This window comes from Dryobates pubescens, chromosome 1, assembly GCF_014839835.1.
Source record: "Dryobates pubescens isolate bDryPub1 chromosome 1, bDryPub1.pri, whole genome shotgun sequence".
NCBI classification, from domain to species: Eukaryota; Metazoa; Chordata; class Aves; order Piciformes; family Picidae; genus Dryobates; species Dryobates pubescens.
Window position 1 is genome coordinate 842,892 of NC_071612.1, and position 12,658 is coordinate 855,549.

Genomic DNA, 12,658 nt, shown 5'->3' on the forward strand with positions numbered 1-12,658 from the left:
CCTCCAAAGTCCCTCCCCAGCTTTCTTGGAGCCCCCTGCAGCTCCTGGAAGGCCACAATTAGGTCTCCTTAGAGCCTTCTCCTCTCCAGACTGAACAGCCTCATAGCAGAAGAAGAGAGAGGGGGGAAGAAGAGAGAGGGGGGAAGAAGAGAGAGGGGGGAAGAAGAGAGAGGGGGGAAGAAGAGAGAGGGGGGAAGAAGAGAGAGGGGGGAAGAAGAGAGAGGGGGGAAGAAGAGAGAGGGGGGAAGAAGAGAGAGGGGGGAAGAAGAGAGAGGGGGGAGGAAGAGAGAGGGGGGAGGAAGAGAGAGGGGGGAGGAAGAGAGAGGGGGGAGGAAGAGAGAGGGGGGAGGAAGAGAGAGGGGGGAGGAAGAGAGAGGGGGGAGGAAGAGAGAGGGGGGAGGAAGAGAGAGGGGGGAGGAAGAGAGAGGGGGGAGGAAGAGAGAGGGGGGAGGAAGAGAGAGGGGGGAGGAAGAGAGAGGGGGGAGGAAGAGAGAGGGGGGAGGAAGAGAGAGGGGGGAGGAAGAGAGAGGGGGGAGGAAGAGAGAGGGGGGAGGAAGAGAGAGGGGGGAGGAAGAGAGAGGGGGGAGGAAGAGAGAGGGGGGAGGAAGAGAGAGGGGGGAGGAAGAGAGAGGGGGGAGGAAGAGAGAGGGGGGAGGAAGAGAGAGGGGGGAGGAAGAGAGAGGGGGGAGGAAGAGAGAGGGGGGAGGAAGAGAGAGGGGGGAGGAAGAGAGAGGGGGGAGGAAGAGAGAGGGGGGAGGAAGAGAGAGGGGGGAGGAAGAGAGAGGGGGGAGGAAGAGAGAGGGGGGAGGAAGAGAGAGGGGGGAGGAAGAGAGAGGGGGGAGGAAGAGAGGAGAGAGGAGAGAGGGCAGCGCAGCCTCATCGGCAGCCTGGGCGGGCAGGGGGAGCAGGAGGGCAGAGGCACAGCCCCGCGCCCCCTCTCTGCGCTGCCCCTGCTGGGCGGGGGCAGGGGCGGGCGAGCCCCGGGGGCCCTCCCCGGCCGGGCGCCGCCGCCGGCACTCACTGTTGGGGTCGGCGCTCTCGCAGAGCTCGGTCTTGGCCTCGCCGTTGGGTCTGTCGCTGGGCTTGTGGGAGAGCCGCGAGGACATGGTGGCCGCCGTCACCACCGCCTTGAAGCTGCGCTTCCGCTTCTGCACGTTCAGCTCCGGGTGGAAGATGATGATGTAGACCTTCGGCATGTACAGCATCCCCAGGGCCACCGAAGCGCTTAGGTTCATGGAGATGGTGAGGGTGGTGGTCTGGATGTAGAGCTGAGGGGGAGAGACAGCGGAGGGGGGTCACGGAGCCGCCCCGCGGGCGCCGGGCTGGGAGCGCCGAGCCGGGAGCCTGCTCTGCCAGGGTCACCCCCGAGCCCCCCACCCGAGCACAGCCAGGCCTGGGGGCTCCCTGGGCAGCACATCCCAGTGTGTGACTGCTCCTGCTGGGAAAGAACCCTTCCTATCATCCACCCTGCCCTGCTGCAGCTGGAGGCCATCCCCTCTTGGTCTGTCGTTGATCTCCCTCAAGCACAGCCAGGCTTGGGGGCTCCCTGGGCAGCACATCCCAGTGTGTGACTGCTCCTGCTGGGAAAGAATCCTTCCTATCATCCACCCTGCCCCTGCCCTGCTGCAGCTGGAGGCTGTTCCCTCTTGGTCTGTCGTTGATCACCCTCAAGCACAGCCAGGCTTGGGGGCTCCACCGCCGCCCTGGGCAGCACACTCCAAGCCCTGACCACTCTGCATGGGAAAAAATTCTTCCTACTGCCCAGTCGGAGCCTGCCCAGGGGCAGCTGGGGGCCATTCCCTCTTGTTCTGTCACTGATCACCTGTGAGCAGGGACCAGCAGCAGCCTCTCCACAGCCTCCTCTCAGGGAGCTGGAGGCAGCCAGGAGGTCTCCCCTCAGCCTCCTCTGTGCCACACCAACCATCCCCAGCTCCTTCAGTCTCTCCTCATCAGATCTCTTCCTCAGGCCCTTCCCAGCTTCCTTGCCCTGCTCTGCCCTGGCTCCAGCACCTCCACAGCTCTCTTGTCCTGAGGTGCCCAGAACTGGACCCAGCACTCGAGGTGTGGCCTGCCCAGAGCTGAGTGCCAGGGGACAATCCCCTCCCTGCTGCTCTGGACTCAGCATTGCTGATCCCAGCCTTTGGCTCTCGTGGCCACCTGGGCACACTGCTGGCTCCTCTTCAGCTGCTTGTCCTGGTCCCCAGGGAGATGCTGTTGTGGAGGCACTGGCCGGGGAGCAGGCAGGGCTGCTTCAAACACTAATTGACCAATTAGAAGCCATTGTAAAAGGAGTTTGCAGCCAAGAATACCTGAGCTGAGACCTCTGTGTGCAAACCACCCTGAGGGCCAGCCCGGTGCCAGCTGCCTGACACAGCCACAGCATCTTTGGAGGCTCCGTGCTAGGAACTGCTGTGGCTGGTGGCATCCCTCCGTGGGCTACCCCAGTGGGCACAACCCACCCTGGGCATGGCTGGGGACAGGCTGGGAGGGCTGGGGCTCTTCAGCCTGGAGAAGAGAAGGCTCCAGGGAGACCTCAGAGCAGCCTTCCAGGACCTGAAGGGCTCCAGGAGAGCTGGAGAGGCACTTTGGACAAGGGCTGGGAGTGCCAGGATGAGGGACAATGGCTTGGAGCTGGGAGAGGGGAGACTGAGACTGGAGAGGAGGAAGAAATTGTTGAGAGTGAGGGGAGTGAGGCACTGGAACAGGCTGCCCAGGGAGGCTGTGGATTTCCCTCCCTGGAGGTGGTCAAGGCCAGGCTGGATGAGGCCTTGAGCAGCTGAGAGGCATCCTGCCCATGGAGGAGCTGATCTCTGAGGTCCCTTCCACCCTGAGCCAGTCCTCGAGTCTGTGATTTCTGTTTGCTCTCAGGGGGCTGAAGGTTAAAGGATTCCTCAGCCAGAGGGGGGCTGAAGGTTAAAGGATTCCTCAGCCAGAGGGGGACTGAAGGTTAAAGGATTCCTCAGCCAGAGGGGGGCTGAAGGCTAAAGGATTCCTCAGCCAGAGGGGGGCTGAAGGCTAAAGGATTCCTCAGCCAGAGGGGGGCTGAAGGTTAAAGGATTCCTCAGCCAGAGGGGGGCTGAAGGCTAAAGGATTCCTCAGCCAGAGGGGGGCTGAAGGTTAAAGGATTCCTCAGCCAGAGGGGGGCTGAAGGCTAAAGGATTCCTCAGCCAGAGGGGGGCTGAAGGCTAAAGGATTCCTCAGCCAGAGGGGGGCTGAAGGCTAAAGGATTCCTCAGCCAGAGGGGGGCTGAAGGCTAAAGGATTCCTCAGCCAGAGGGGGGCTGAAGGCTAAAGGATTCCTCAGCCAGAGGGGGGCTGAAGGCTAAAGGATTCCTCAGCCAGAGGGGGGCTGAAGGTTAAAGGATTCCTCAGCCAGGGAGGGGCTGAAGGCTAAAGGATTACTCAGCCAGAGGGGGACTGAAGGTTAAAGGATTCCTCAGCCAGAGGGGGGCTGAAGGCTAAAGGATTCCTCAGCCAGGGAGGGGCTGAAGGCTAAAGGATTCCTCAGCCAGAGGGGGGCTGAAGGCTAAAGGATTCCTCAGCCAGGGAGGGGCTGAAGGTTAAAGGATTCCTCAGCCAGAGGGGGGCTGAAGGTTAAAGGATTCCTCAGCCAGAGGGGGGCTGAAGGTTACTCCATCAGAGAGGTCCTCTGCAGCATCAAGGCAGCCAGGTTCCTACCCTGCAAATGCCAAGGGGAGATAAAAGGAGAGGGAGAAAAGAGATTTGTCGAACAAGGGCAGCCGAGTGCCACACAATGCGGCTCAGACAAAGGGCAGCCCGGGGAGATAAGGGACGCCCGGCGATAGGATTGTTGCGCGGGGCCGGGGCTTTGTCTGCTTTATCGCTGCCTCCTGGCTCTCCCAGGCGGACATGGAAATGTCACTTAGGTGGAACTGTTCCATTTCTTCTTCCCCTCCTGCCGATAAACTCCCCGAGAGCTTTGGGAGAAGAATGCAAACGGCAGGCGCCGAGCACCACGGGCGACAAAAGCGGCGCCGGGAGGCTGAGGGCTGCGGCGGCCGGCGGGGGAAGCCGCTGGGTGCGCAGCCCCCGGGGGTGGGAGGGCTGCGAAGGGACCTCTGCAGATCGGCATCCAGGCCAGCCCCACCTCGAGAAGGTCACACGGGGACACATCTGGTTGGGTTTGGAATGGCTTCAGAGATGGAGGCTCCAGCGGCTCTCTGGGCAGCCTGCTCCAGTGCCCAGCACCCTTGAACTGAAGAAGCTCCTCCTCAGGTTCAGGTGGGACTGCTGGGGGTGCAGTTTGTGTCCCCTGCCCAGAACTGAACCCAGCACTCAAGCAGCAGCCTCCCCAGTGCCCAGCCCAGGGGCACAATCCCTGCCCTGCTCCTGCTGCCCACAGCATTCCTGATCCAGGCCAGGCTGCTGGTGGCCTCCTTGCCCCCCCTGGGCACTGCTGCCTCATCCTCAGCTGCTGGCACCCAGCACCCCCAGGGCCTTCCCTGCCAGGCAGCTTCCAGCCACTCTGCCCCCAGCCTGGAGCCTTCCTGGGCTTGCTGTGGCCCAAGGGCAGGACTCAGCCCTTGGCTTTGTTGAACCTCAGCCCACTGCTCTCAGCCATGGATCCAGCCTGGCCACATCCCTCTGCAGAGCCTCCCTGCCCTCCAGCAGACCACCACTGCCACCCAGCTCGGTGCCAGGTCACTGAGGCTGCCTCAGTGCCCTCCCCCAGGTCATTGCTGAAGGTGTTCAAGAGAGCTGGAGCAGCACTGAGCCCTGGGAGCAGCACTGGTGACCAGACCCCAGCTGGGGTTAGCTCCATTCACCAACTCTCCATTCCCCAGCTGCATTCACAGCTCCATTTCCAATTGGATTCAGCTCCATTTCCAACTGGATTCAGCTCCCTTCCCCACCTGCATTCACAGCTCCCTTCCCCACCTGCATTCACAGCTCCCTTCCCCACCTGCATTCACAGCTCCCTTCCCCACCTGCATTCAGCTCCCTTCCCCACCTGCATCCAGCTCCCTTCCCCAACCAGATGTAACTCCATTTCCAAATCCATTTAACTCCATTTCCAGCTGGCTCTAACTGCAGTTCCAGCTGCTGGGGCACAGAAGCTGACCCCAGAGCTGCAGGGAAGTGCCTTTAGGAGCCAGGAAGCCTTTTTGCAGGCTGCCACTTTGCATTCCCAGCCTGAGCAGGAGGAGCTCTCCTTGCCCCTCGCTCAGCTCACCCTCATTACACAGCCAATGGTCTTATTTGTGCAGTATGGAAATGAAGTGGTAACTGGAGGTATTTTTGGCCTCCTGTTATCACAAACCAATTTCTCTCCCTTTTTTTGTCCCCCCTCCCCCCCTCCTGGAGAGGGATTGTGACAAATGCTCTTACACAGGGAGCAGACAGTTTATGAATCTCCCAGGAGGCTCTGCCAGGTCCTTGGAAGCTTCTCTCTCCTTCTCTGCTTTTATTTTTGTGCAAGCAGGAGAATGAGAAACATCCTTCAATAAAAATGAAAATGAGCCTCCAAGAGCTGTGTTTGCCACCAGGAAAGGAGATGGGAAGTGACAGGCCTGGAATGTCAATGTGCCCCCAGGGACCTGGGTGTCTAACAGCCCACACCCAGCCAGGCTGCCCCGAGGGACAGCAGGGGAATGGCTCCTGGCCAGGGCGAGTTGTGCTGCTCGGCCTTGGACTGGAAACTGGCTCTGCTTGGGAAGGACCCAGGGCCCTTCTGCCCCCAGCAAAGGCTTGGGGTGGGCCCCAGACCACCACAAGAGCCTGTGGCACATTTGTCACAGAGCAGCATCAGCTGGCACTCTGCTCCAGGACCCCGGGCTGGAGCCAGCCTGGAAGATCCTCTGGTGGCAAAGTGCCCTCCAGACTTCTGTCACCAAGGACCTCTGAAACAGCTCCAGTCACAAAGAAAGCCTACAGCTTCCCCAGGCACAAACACCCCTAGAGCTGGCCAGGCACAGAGCACCCCCAGAGCTGCCCCAGGCACAGAGCACCCCCAGAGCTTCCCCAGGCACAGAGCACCCCTAGAGCTGCTCCAGTCACAGAGCACCCCCAGAGATGCTCCAGGCACAGAGCACCCCCAGAGCTGCCCCAGGCACAGAGCACCCCCAGAGCTGCCCCAGGCACAGAGCACCCCCAGAGCTTCCCCAGGCACAAACACCCCTAGAGCTTCCCCAGACACAGAGCACCCCCAGAGCTGCCCCAGGCACAGAGCACCCCTAGAGCTGCCCCAGGCACAGAGCACCCCCAGAGCTGCCCCAGGCACAGAGCACCCCCAGAGCTTCCCCAGGCACAAACACCCCCAGAGCTGCTCCAGTCACAGAGCACCCCCAGAGCTGCCCCAGGCACAAACACCCCTAGAGCTGCCCCAGGCACAGAGCACCCCCAGAGCTGCCCCAGGCACAGAGCACCCCCAGAGCTGCCCCAGTCACAGAGCACCCCCAGAGCTTCCCCAGGCACAGAGCACCCCCAGAGCTGCCCCAGGCACAAACACCCCTAGAGCTTCCCCAGGCACAGAGCACCCCTAGAGCTGCCCCAGGCACAGAGCACCCCCAGAGCTGCCCCAGGCACAGAGCACCCCCAGAGCTTCCCCAGGCACAAACACCCCTAGAGCTGCCCCAGGCACAAACACCCCTAGAGCTTCCCCAGGCACAGAGCACCCCCAGAGCTGCCCCAGGCACAGAGCACCCCCAGAGCTGCCCCAGGCACAGAGCACCCCCAGAGCTTCCCCAGGCACAAACACCCCTAGAGCTTCCCCAGTCACAGAGCACCCCCAGAGCTGCCCCAGGCACAGAGCACCCCCAGAGCTTCCCCAGGCACAAACACCCCTAGAGCTTCCCCAGGCACAGAGCACCCCCAGAGCTGCCCCAGGCACAAACACCCCTAGAGCTGCCCCAGGCACAAACACCCCTAGAGCTTCCCCAGGCACAGAGCACCCCCAGGGCTTCCCCAGTCACAGAGCACCCCCAGGGCTTCCCCAGGCACAGAGCACCCCTAGAGCTTCCCCAGTCACAGAGCACCCCCAGAGCTGCCCCAGTCACAGAGCACCCCCAGAGCTTCCCCAGTCACAGAGCACCCCCAGAGCTTCCCCAGTCACAGAGCACCCCCAGAGCTGCCCCAGTCACAGAGCACCCCCAGAGCTGCCCCAGGCACAGAGCACCCCCAGAGCTTCCCCAGTCACAGAGCACCCCCAGAGCTGCCCCAGGCACAGAGCACCCCCAGAGCTTCCCCAGGCACAAACACCCCCAGAGCTTCCCCAGTCACAGAGCACCCCCAGAGCTGCCCCAGGCACAGAGCACCCCCAGAGCTGCCCCAGGCACAGAGCACCCCCAGAGCTTCCCCAGTCACAGAGCACCCCCAGAGCTTCCCCAGACACAGAGCACCCCCAGAGCATCCCCAGGCACAGAGCACCCCCAGAGCATCCCCAGGCACAGAGCACCCCCAGAGCTTCCCCAGACACAAAGGGTCCTGAGAGCTGCTTCAGTCAAAAACAGCCTCAAGACTTCTCCAGAGCTTCTCCTGTGCCCAGGCTCCCCTGAATCTCCTGTGGGCTCTGCCACCTGCAGCACCAGCAGCTGCCTGCATCCTCCTGGGGCCTCTTTCTGGCCCCTACCCCTGGCAGGCAGGACACGCTGTGGCCACAGCCCTGCATGGGCTGCTGCGGGGTGGGGAAGGTCCTCCAGGCTGACCTCCTGCTCTGGCAGCTCCGTGCCCTGAGGGGAGGGACCCCCAGGCAGCTGCAGGAGCTGCTCTTCCCCTTGGCTTCACCGAGGGATGCTTCAGGACAGCTGAACCCAGGCAGCCACATCCTGCAGAGGGGCAGCAGCACCCGTGGGGGGTGAGCTCCCTTGCCTGCCCTGCATCACTAATCCTCTTCCCATGCCCTGCTGAGGCTCCCCAGCAGCCTGTGCACATCACAGGCTCCTGCTGCTGGCTCCCAGGGCTGAGGACACTCTCTGGCTTTCTGCACTTGGGTGGCAGCAGTCCAAGTGCAGGTAACAGCAAACCTCCTGGTGACTTCCAGCCCCCTAAGCACCATGAGCTGCTCAGGCTGTCCCTGGCAGAGCCCTTTGGAGGCACAGAGGAATGTTTTTGCCCAGATTAGCAGGTTTGAGCAGAGCTTAAGGAAACTGAGTTCCCTTGCTTCTAGCCTGGTCTGCAGGCACAGAATCACAGAATTGTTTGGGCTGGAAGAGACCTCAGCTGCAGCTGCAGCCCCTGGACACCCATGGGCTCCATCCAAAGCAGGGAGAGCAGCAGGGCCAGGGAGGGGATTCTGCCCCTCTGCTCTGCTCAGACTCCCTCACAGCAAACAACTTTCTCCTCCTGCTCAGGTGGAACCTCCTGGGTGCCAGTCTGTGCCCCTTGCCCCTTGTGCTGTCCCTGGGCACCATGAGCAGAGCCTGGCCCCAGCCTCTTGCCCCCCACAGCTCCTTCAGCTCTTGCTGAGCATTGCTCAGCTGCCCTCTGGGGCTGCTCTTCTGCAGGCTCTCAGCCCCAGGGCTCTCAGCCTTTGCTGCTCCCAGAGCTGCTCCAGGCCCCTCAGCATCTCTGCAGCCTCCCCTGGACTCTCCCCAGCAGTTCCCTGTCCCTCTTGACCTGGAGAGCCAGGAACTGGACCCAGGACTCCAGGTGTAACCTCACCAGGGCAGAGTAGAAGGGCAGCAGAACCTCCCCTGCCCTGCTGGCCACACTCCATGCACCCAGGAGATCCTGGCCACGAGGGCACACTGCTGGCTCACACTGCACTTGTTGCCCACAGCAGTTTGCAGCCACCTCTGTGTCCCAGCAGGTCCCTGCTGCTCTGAGGGCTTCTCCCCCTCCCTTGAGTGATGATCAAGTGAGCAAAGAGCAGAGAGTGTGCTGAGCTCTCCATTCACCCTAGAAACCAGAAACTCCTTCTTGCAGATCAGCTCCAGGGCTAATAAGTGAGAGGCAGATTGGGCCTGGGCCAGTGCCCCCCAAGCTCTCAGCCAGAGATTCCTCCTGTTGCTGCTCAGAGAAGGTGTGAAGCGAGGGGAGGCTCAGGCTGAGGAGGCACCACCAGCCAGGCAGAAAACAGAGCAGCAGCAGTGGCTCCAGGCCCCCAGCCAAACCTTTCATGTTCTATCCACTGCTACATCGACTCAAGCAGCTCAGCTTCCACAATTTAATCTCCAGAGGTGACCAGGAGTCAGCAGTGTTACACTGCCTGACAACAGCCACTGCTCCTGCACAAGCAAACACACCAGGGACTGGGGCTAGCAATTGCTTCTCTGCTTGTTGCCTTGCAGGGCTATAAATAACCAGCTCCATGCCCACCTCTGCTCCTCTGCTGGCAGGGATTGACACTCAGGGCTGGGCTGCAGCCTGGGGGGCAGGGGATGCAGCCCCTGGGGGGAGGATTGGCTGCAGCCTGGGGGGCAGGGGATGCAGCCCCTGGGGGAGGCTGTGCTGGGCTAGGGGAGCAGGGGATGCAGCCCCTGGCAGGGAGGATGGGCTGCAGCCTGGGGAGCAGGGGATGCAGCCCCTGGGGGGAAGGATGGGCTGCAGCCTGGGGAGCAGGGGATGCAGCCCCTTGGGGGGGAGGATGGGCTGCAGCCTGGGGAGCAGGGGATGCAGCCCCTGGGGGAGGCTGTGCTGGGCTAGGGGAGCAGGGGATGCAGCCCCTGGGGGGAGGATGGGCTGCAGCCTGGGGAGCAGGGGATGCAGCCCCTGGGGAGCAGGGGATGCAGCCCCTGGGGGGAGGATGGGCTGCAGCCTGGGGAGCAGGGGATGCAGCCCCTGGGGGCTGGCAGGTGTGGGGAAACACAGAGTCACAGAATCATTAAGGTTGAAGAATCCCCCAAGCTCCTCCAGTCCAGGCAGCAACCCAGCCCCACCATGGACACCAAACCATGGCCCCAGGGGCCATGGCCACAGGCTTCTGGACCCCTCCAGGGCACCTCCAGGCATGGGGACTCCACCACCTCCCTGGGCAGCCTGTGCCAGTCCCAGACCTCTCTGGCAGCACAGAAAGTTTTCCTCCCCTCCAACCTAGCCCTGCCCTGGCACAATTCCAGGCCATTTCCTCCCCTTCCCTTTGGTCATTTGCCTGGGGGACAGAGCCCTGGAGCAGGCTGCCCAGGGAGGCTGTGGAGTCTCCTTGCCTGGAGACATTCAGCACCCACCTGGATGTCTTCCTGGGTGCCCTGCCCTGCTTTGGCAGGGTTGGACTTGGTGGTCTTCAGAGGTCCCTCCCAAGCTCTACCACTCTGTGGTTCTCTGGCTCCAGGGTCTCCAGGTGACGTGGCATTTCAGTCACAGCTGGCCTGAGGTTGTGCCAGGCTGGAGAGGAGGAACAATTGCTGCGCTGCAGGAGTGGTCAGGGCCTGGCAGAGGCTGCCCAGGGAGGTGCTGGAGTCCCCACGCCCGGAGGTGCTCCAGAGCCCTGTGGCCACGGCCCTTGGGGCCAGGGTTTGGTGGCTGGGGCTGGCAGTTGGCCCCAAGGGCCTTGGGATGCCTTTTCCAGCCCAAACACTTCCCTGCCTGGGCGAGTTTGGCTCTGTTGGAAGCAGGCAGCTCGGGAGACGCCATCCCCAAGCCCCAGCGCTGCCTCAGCCCTCAGCCCGGCGCACGGCTGCGGCATCGGCGGCGCGCGGGGAGCCCAGCGCCACAAGTGCCGAGCCCTCCCCAGCTCCTCTGATGGCAGTGATGGCTTTCCCCTCTCTGCCTGCCTGAGCACTTAGCTCCTTTCAGCTCCCAATAATTCATCTGTCACTTCCCCCCCCGAGATGACATCACCAGGGAGCAGCCTTCAGCTCCCTCCTCGCCCTCTCTGCCGCGCCGCTAAATTGGCTGCCGCGCAGGCTGGGCATTTCGGGGCACTCGGTGCCAGGCTCCAGCTGCTGCTATAAATCATCTTTCCCCCACACTTACTGCTTTTGATTCACTCTGTCCATGGCCAGAGCTTAGAGCTCACATGGAAGCGGTTCTGCTCTGCCTCCTGCGCTCCGCACGCGCCACGCCAGCAGGCTTCCCTCCCGCTCGCCTCCGCTGCTGAGCAATGCAGGGGGAAAGGGGGGGGAAGCCCCCAGCCCCCCCAGCCCTGCGCTCCTCAGGCTGAGAGCTGGAGCGAAGTCAGGCCAGGATCCTAGGATGGGCTGGGTTGGAAGGGACCTCAAAGATCACCCAGTGCCAGCCAGGGACACCTCCCACCAGCCCAGGCTGCTCATCCAGCCTGGCCCTCAGCACCTCCAGGGAGGAGGCAGCCACAGCCCCCCTGGGCAGCCTGTGCCAGGCTCTCCCCAGCCTCCCTGCCTGCCCTGGCTGCGTCCCTGTAGCCTGGATGGGTATCCTCCTGGGCAGCTCCTGGTGGGAATGGCACCTAGGCAAGAGCAGGCAGCCCTGGGGAGCTCCTTGGAAGGAGAACCAGGAGGTGATGCCAAGAGCTGGGTGCACTCAGCTGTGGGGTTTGAGGTGGTGCGACCATGAGCTGACTCTTGCCAGGCAGTATGAGATCTGCAGTTCCCCCAGTCTCAGGATGGTAGAGGGTGGAAGGCACCTCTGGCACTCACCCAGCCCCAGCCCCCTGCCCCAGCAGGGCTCCCCCAGCAGCTTGCCCAGCAGCACAGTGCCCAGGGGGGGTTGGAAGCTCTCCACACCAGGAGCCTCCACAACCTCTCTGGGCAGCCTGCTCCAGGCCCCCAGCACCCTTAAGACCACCTAAAGCAGGTCACAGAGCAACACACCCAGGCAGGCCTTGAGAGCCTGCAGAGATGGAGCCCCCTCCAGCAGCTCCCTGTGCAGCCTGCCCCAGCAGCTCCGAGCCTCCCCGCGGTGCCCAGCTTGGCTCCCTGCGCCTCACACCCCCGGCTCAGCGCGGGCCCTGCTCCGGCAGGCTGCGGGGCCGAGGTGCCGCTGGGTTTGGCAGCCCCCAGCAGCTCCTGAGCAGCTCCAGGTTGTCATGGCGATGGCACAGCCTGGGGCACCACTGCCAGCGGCAGCTCTGCCTCCACAGCGCCGCAGAAAGCCTGGCCCCAGCTGCCTGCACTCCGGAGAGGCACAGCTGCCCTGCTGCCCACACCGCTGCTGCTGCCCACACCGCACCGCTGCTGCTGCCCTGCTGCCCTGCTGCCCACACCGCTGCTGCTGCCCACACCGCTGCTGCTGCTGCCCTTCCCCGCACCACTGCTGCCCTGCTGCCCACACTGCTGCTGCTGCCCACACCACTGCTGCCCTGCTGCCCTTCCCCACACCGCTGCTGCTGCCCTTCCCCACACCGCTGCTGCCCTGCTGCCCACACTGCTGATGCTGCCCTGCTGCCCACACCGCTGCTGCTGCCCACACCACTGCTGCCCTGCTGCCCACACCGCTGCTGCTGCCCACACCGCTGCTGCTGCCCTGCTGCCCACACCACTGCTGCTGCCCACACCGCTGCTGCCCTGCTGCCCTTCCCCACACTGCTGCTGCTGCCCTTCCCCACACTGCTGCTGCCCTGCTGCCCACACCGCTGCTGCTGCCCTCCCCCGCACCACTGCTGCTGCCCTTCCCTGCACCACTGCTGCCCTGCTGCCCTCCCCCACACTGCTGCTGCTGCCCTGCTGCCCTTCCCCACACTGCTCCTGCTGCCCTTCCCCACACCGCTGCTGCTGCCCTTCCCCACACTGCTCCTGCTGCCCTTCCCCACACCACTCCTGCCCTGCTGCCCTTCCCCACACCACTCC

General features: G+C 63.3%; 1 protein-coding gene across 1 annotated transcript in view; it reads right to left on the reverse strand.

The window, feature by feature from the left end:
- The window catches only part of GRM7 (glutamate metabotropic receptor 7), a 205,752-nt gene that overhangs the window by 20,483 nt on the left and 172,611 nt on the right, over positions 1 to 12,658 (reverse strand). The window contains exon 9 of the mRNA XM_054179927.1: positions 1,022 to 1,268. Coding sequence (XP_054035902.1) covers positions 1,022 to 1,268 — 247 coding nt within the window. The remainder of the gene's footprint in view (positions 1 to 1,021; positions 1,269 to 12,658) is intronic.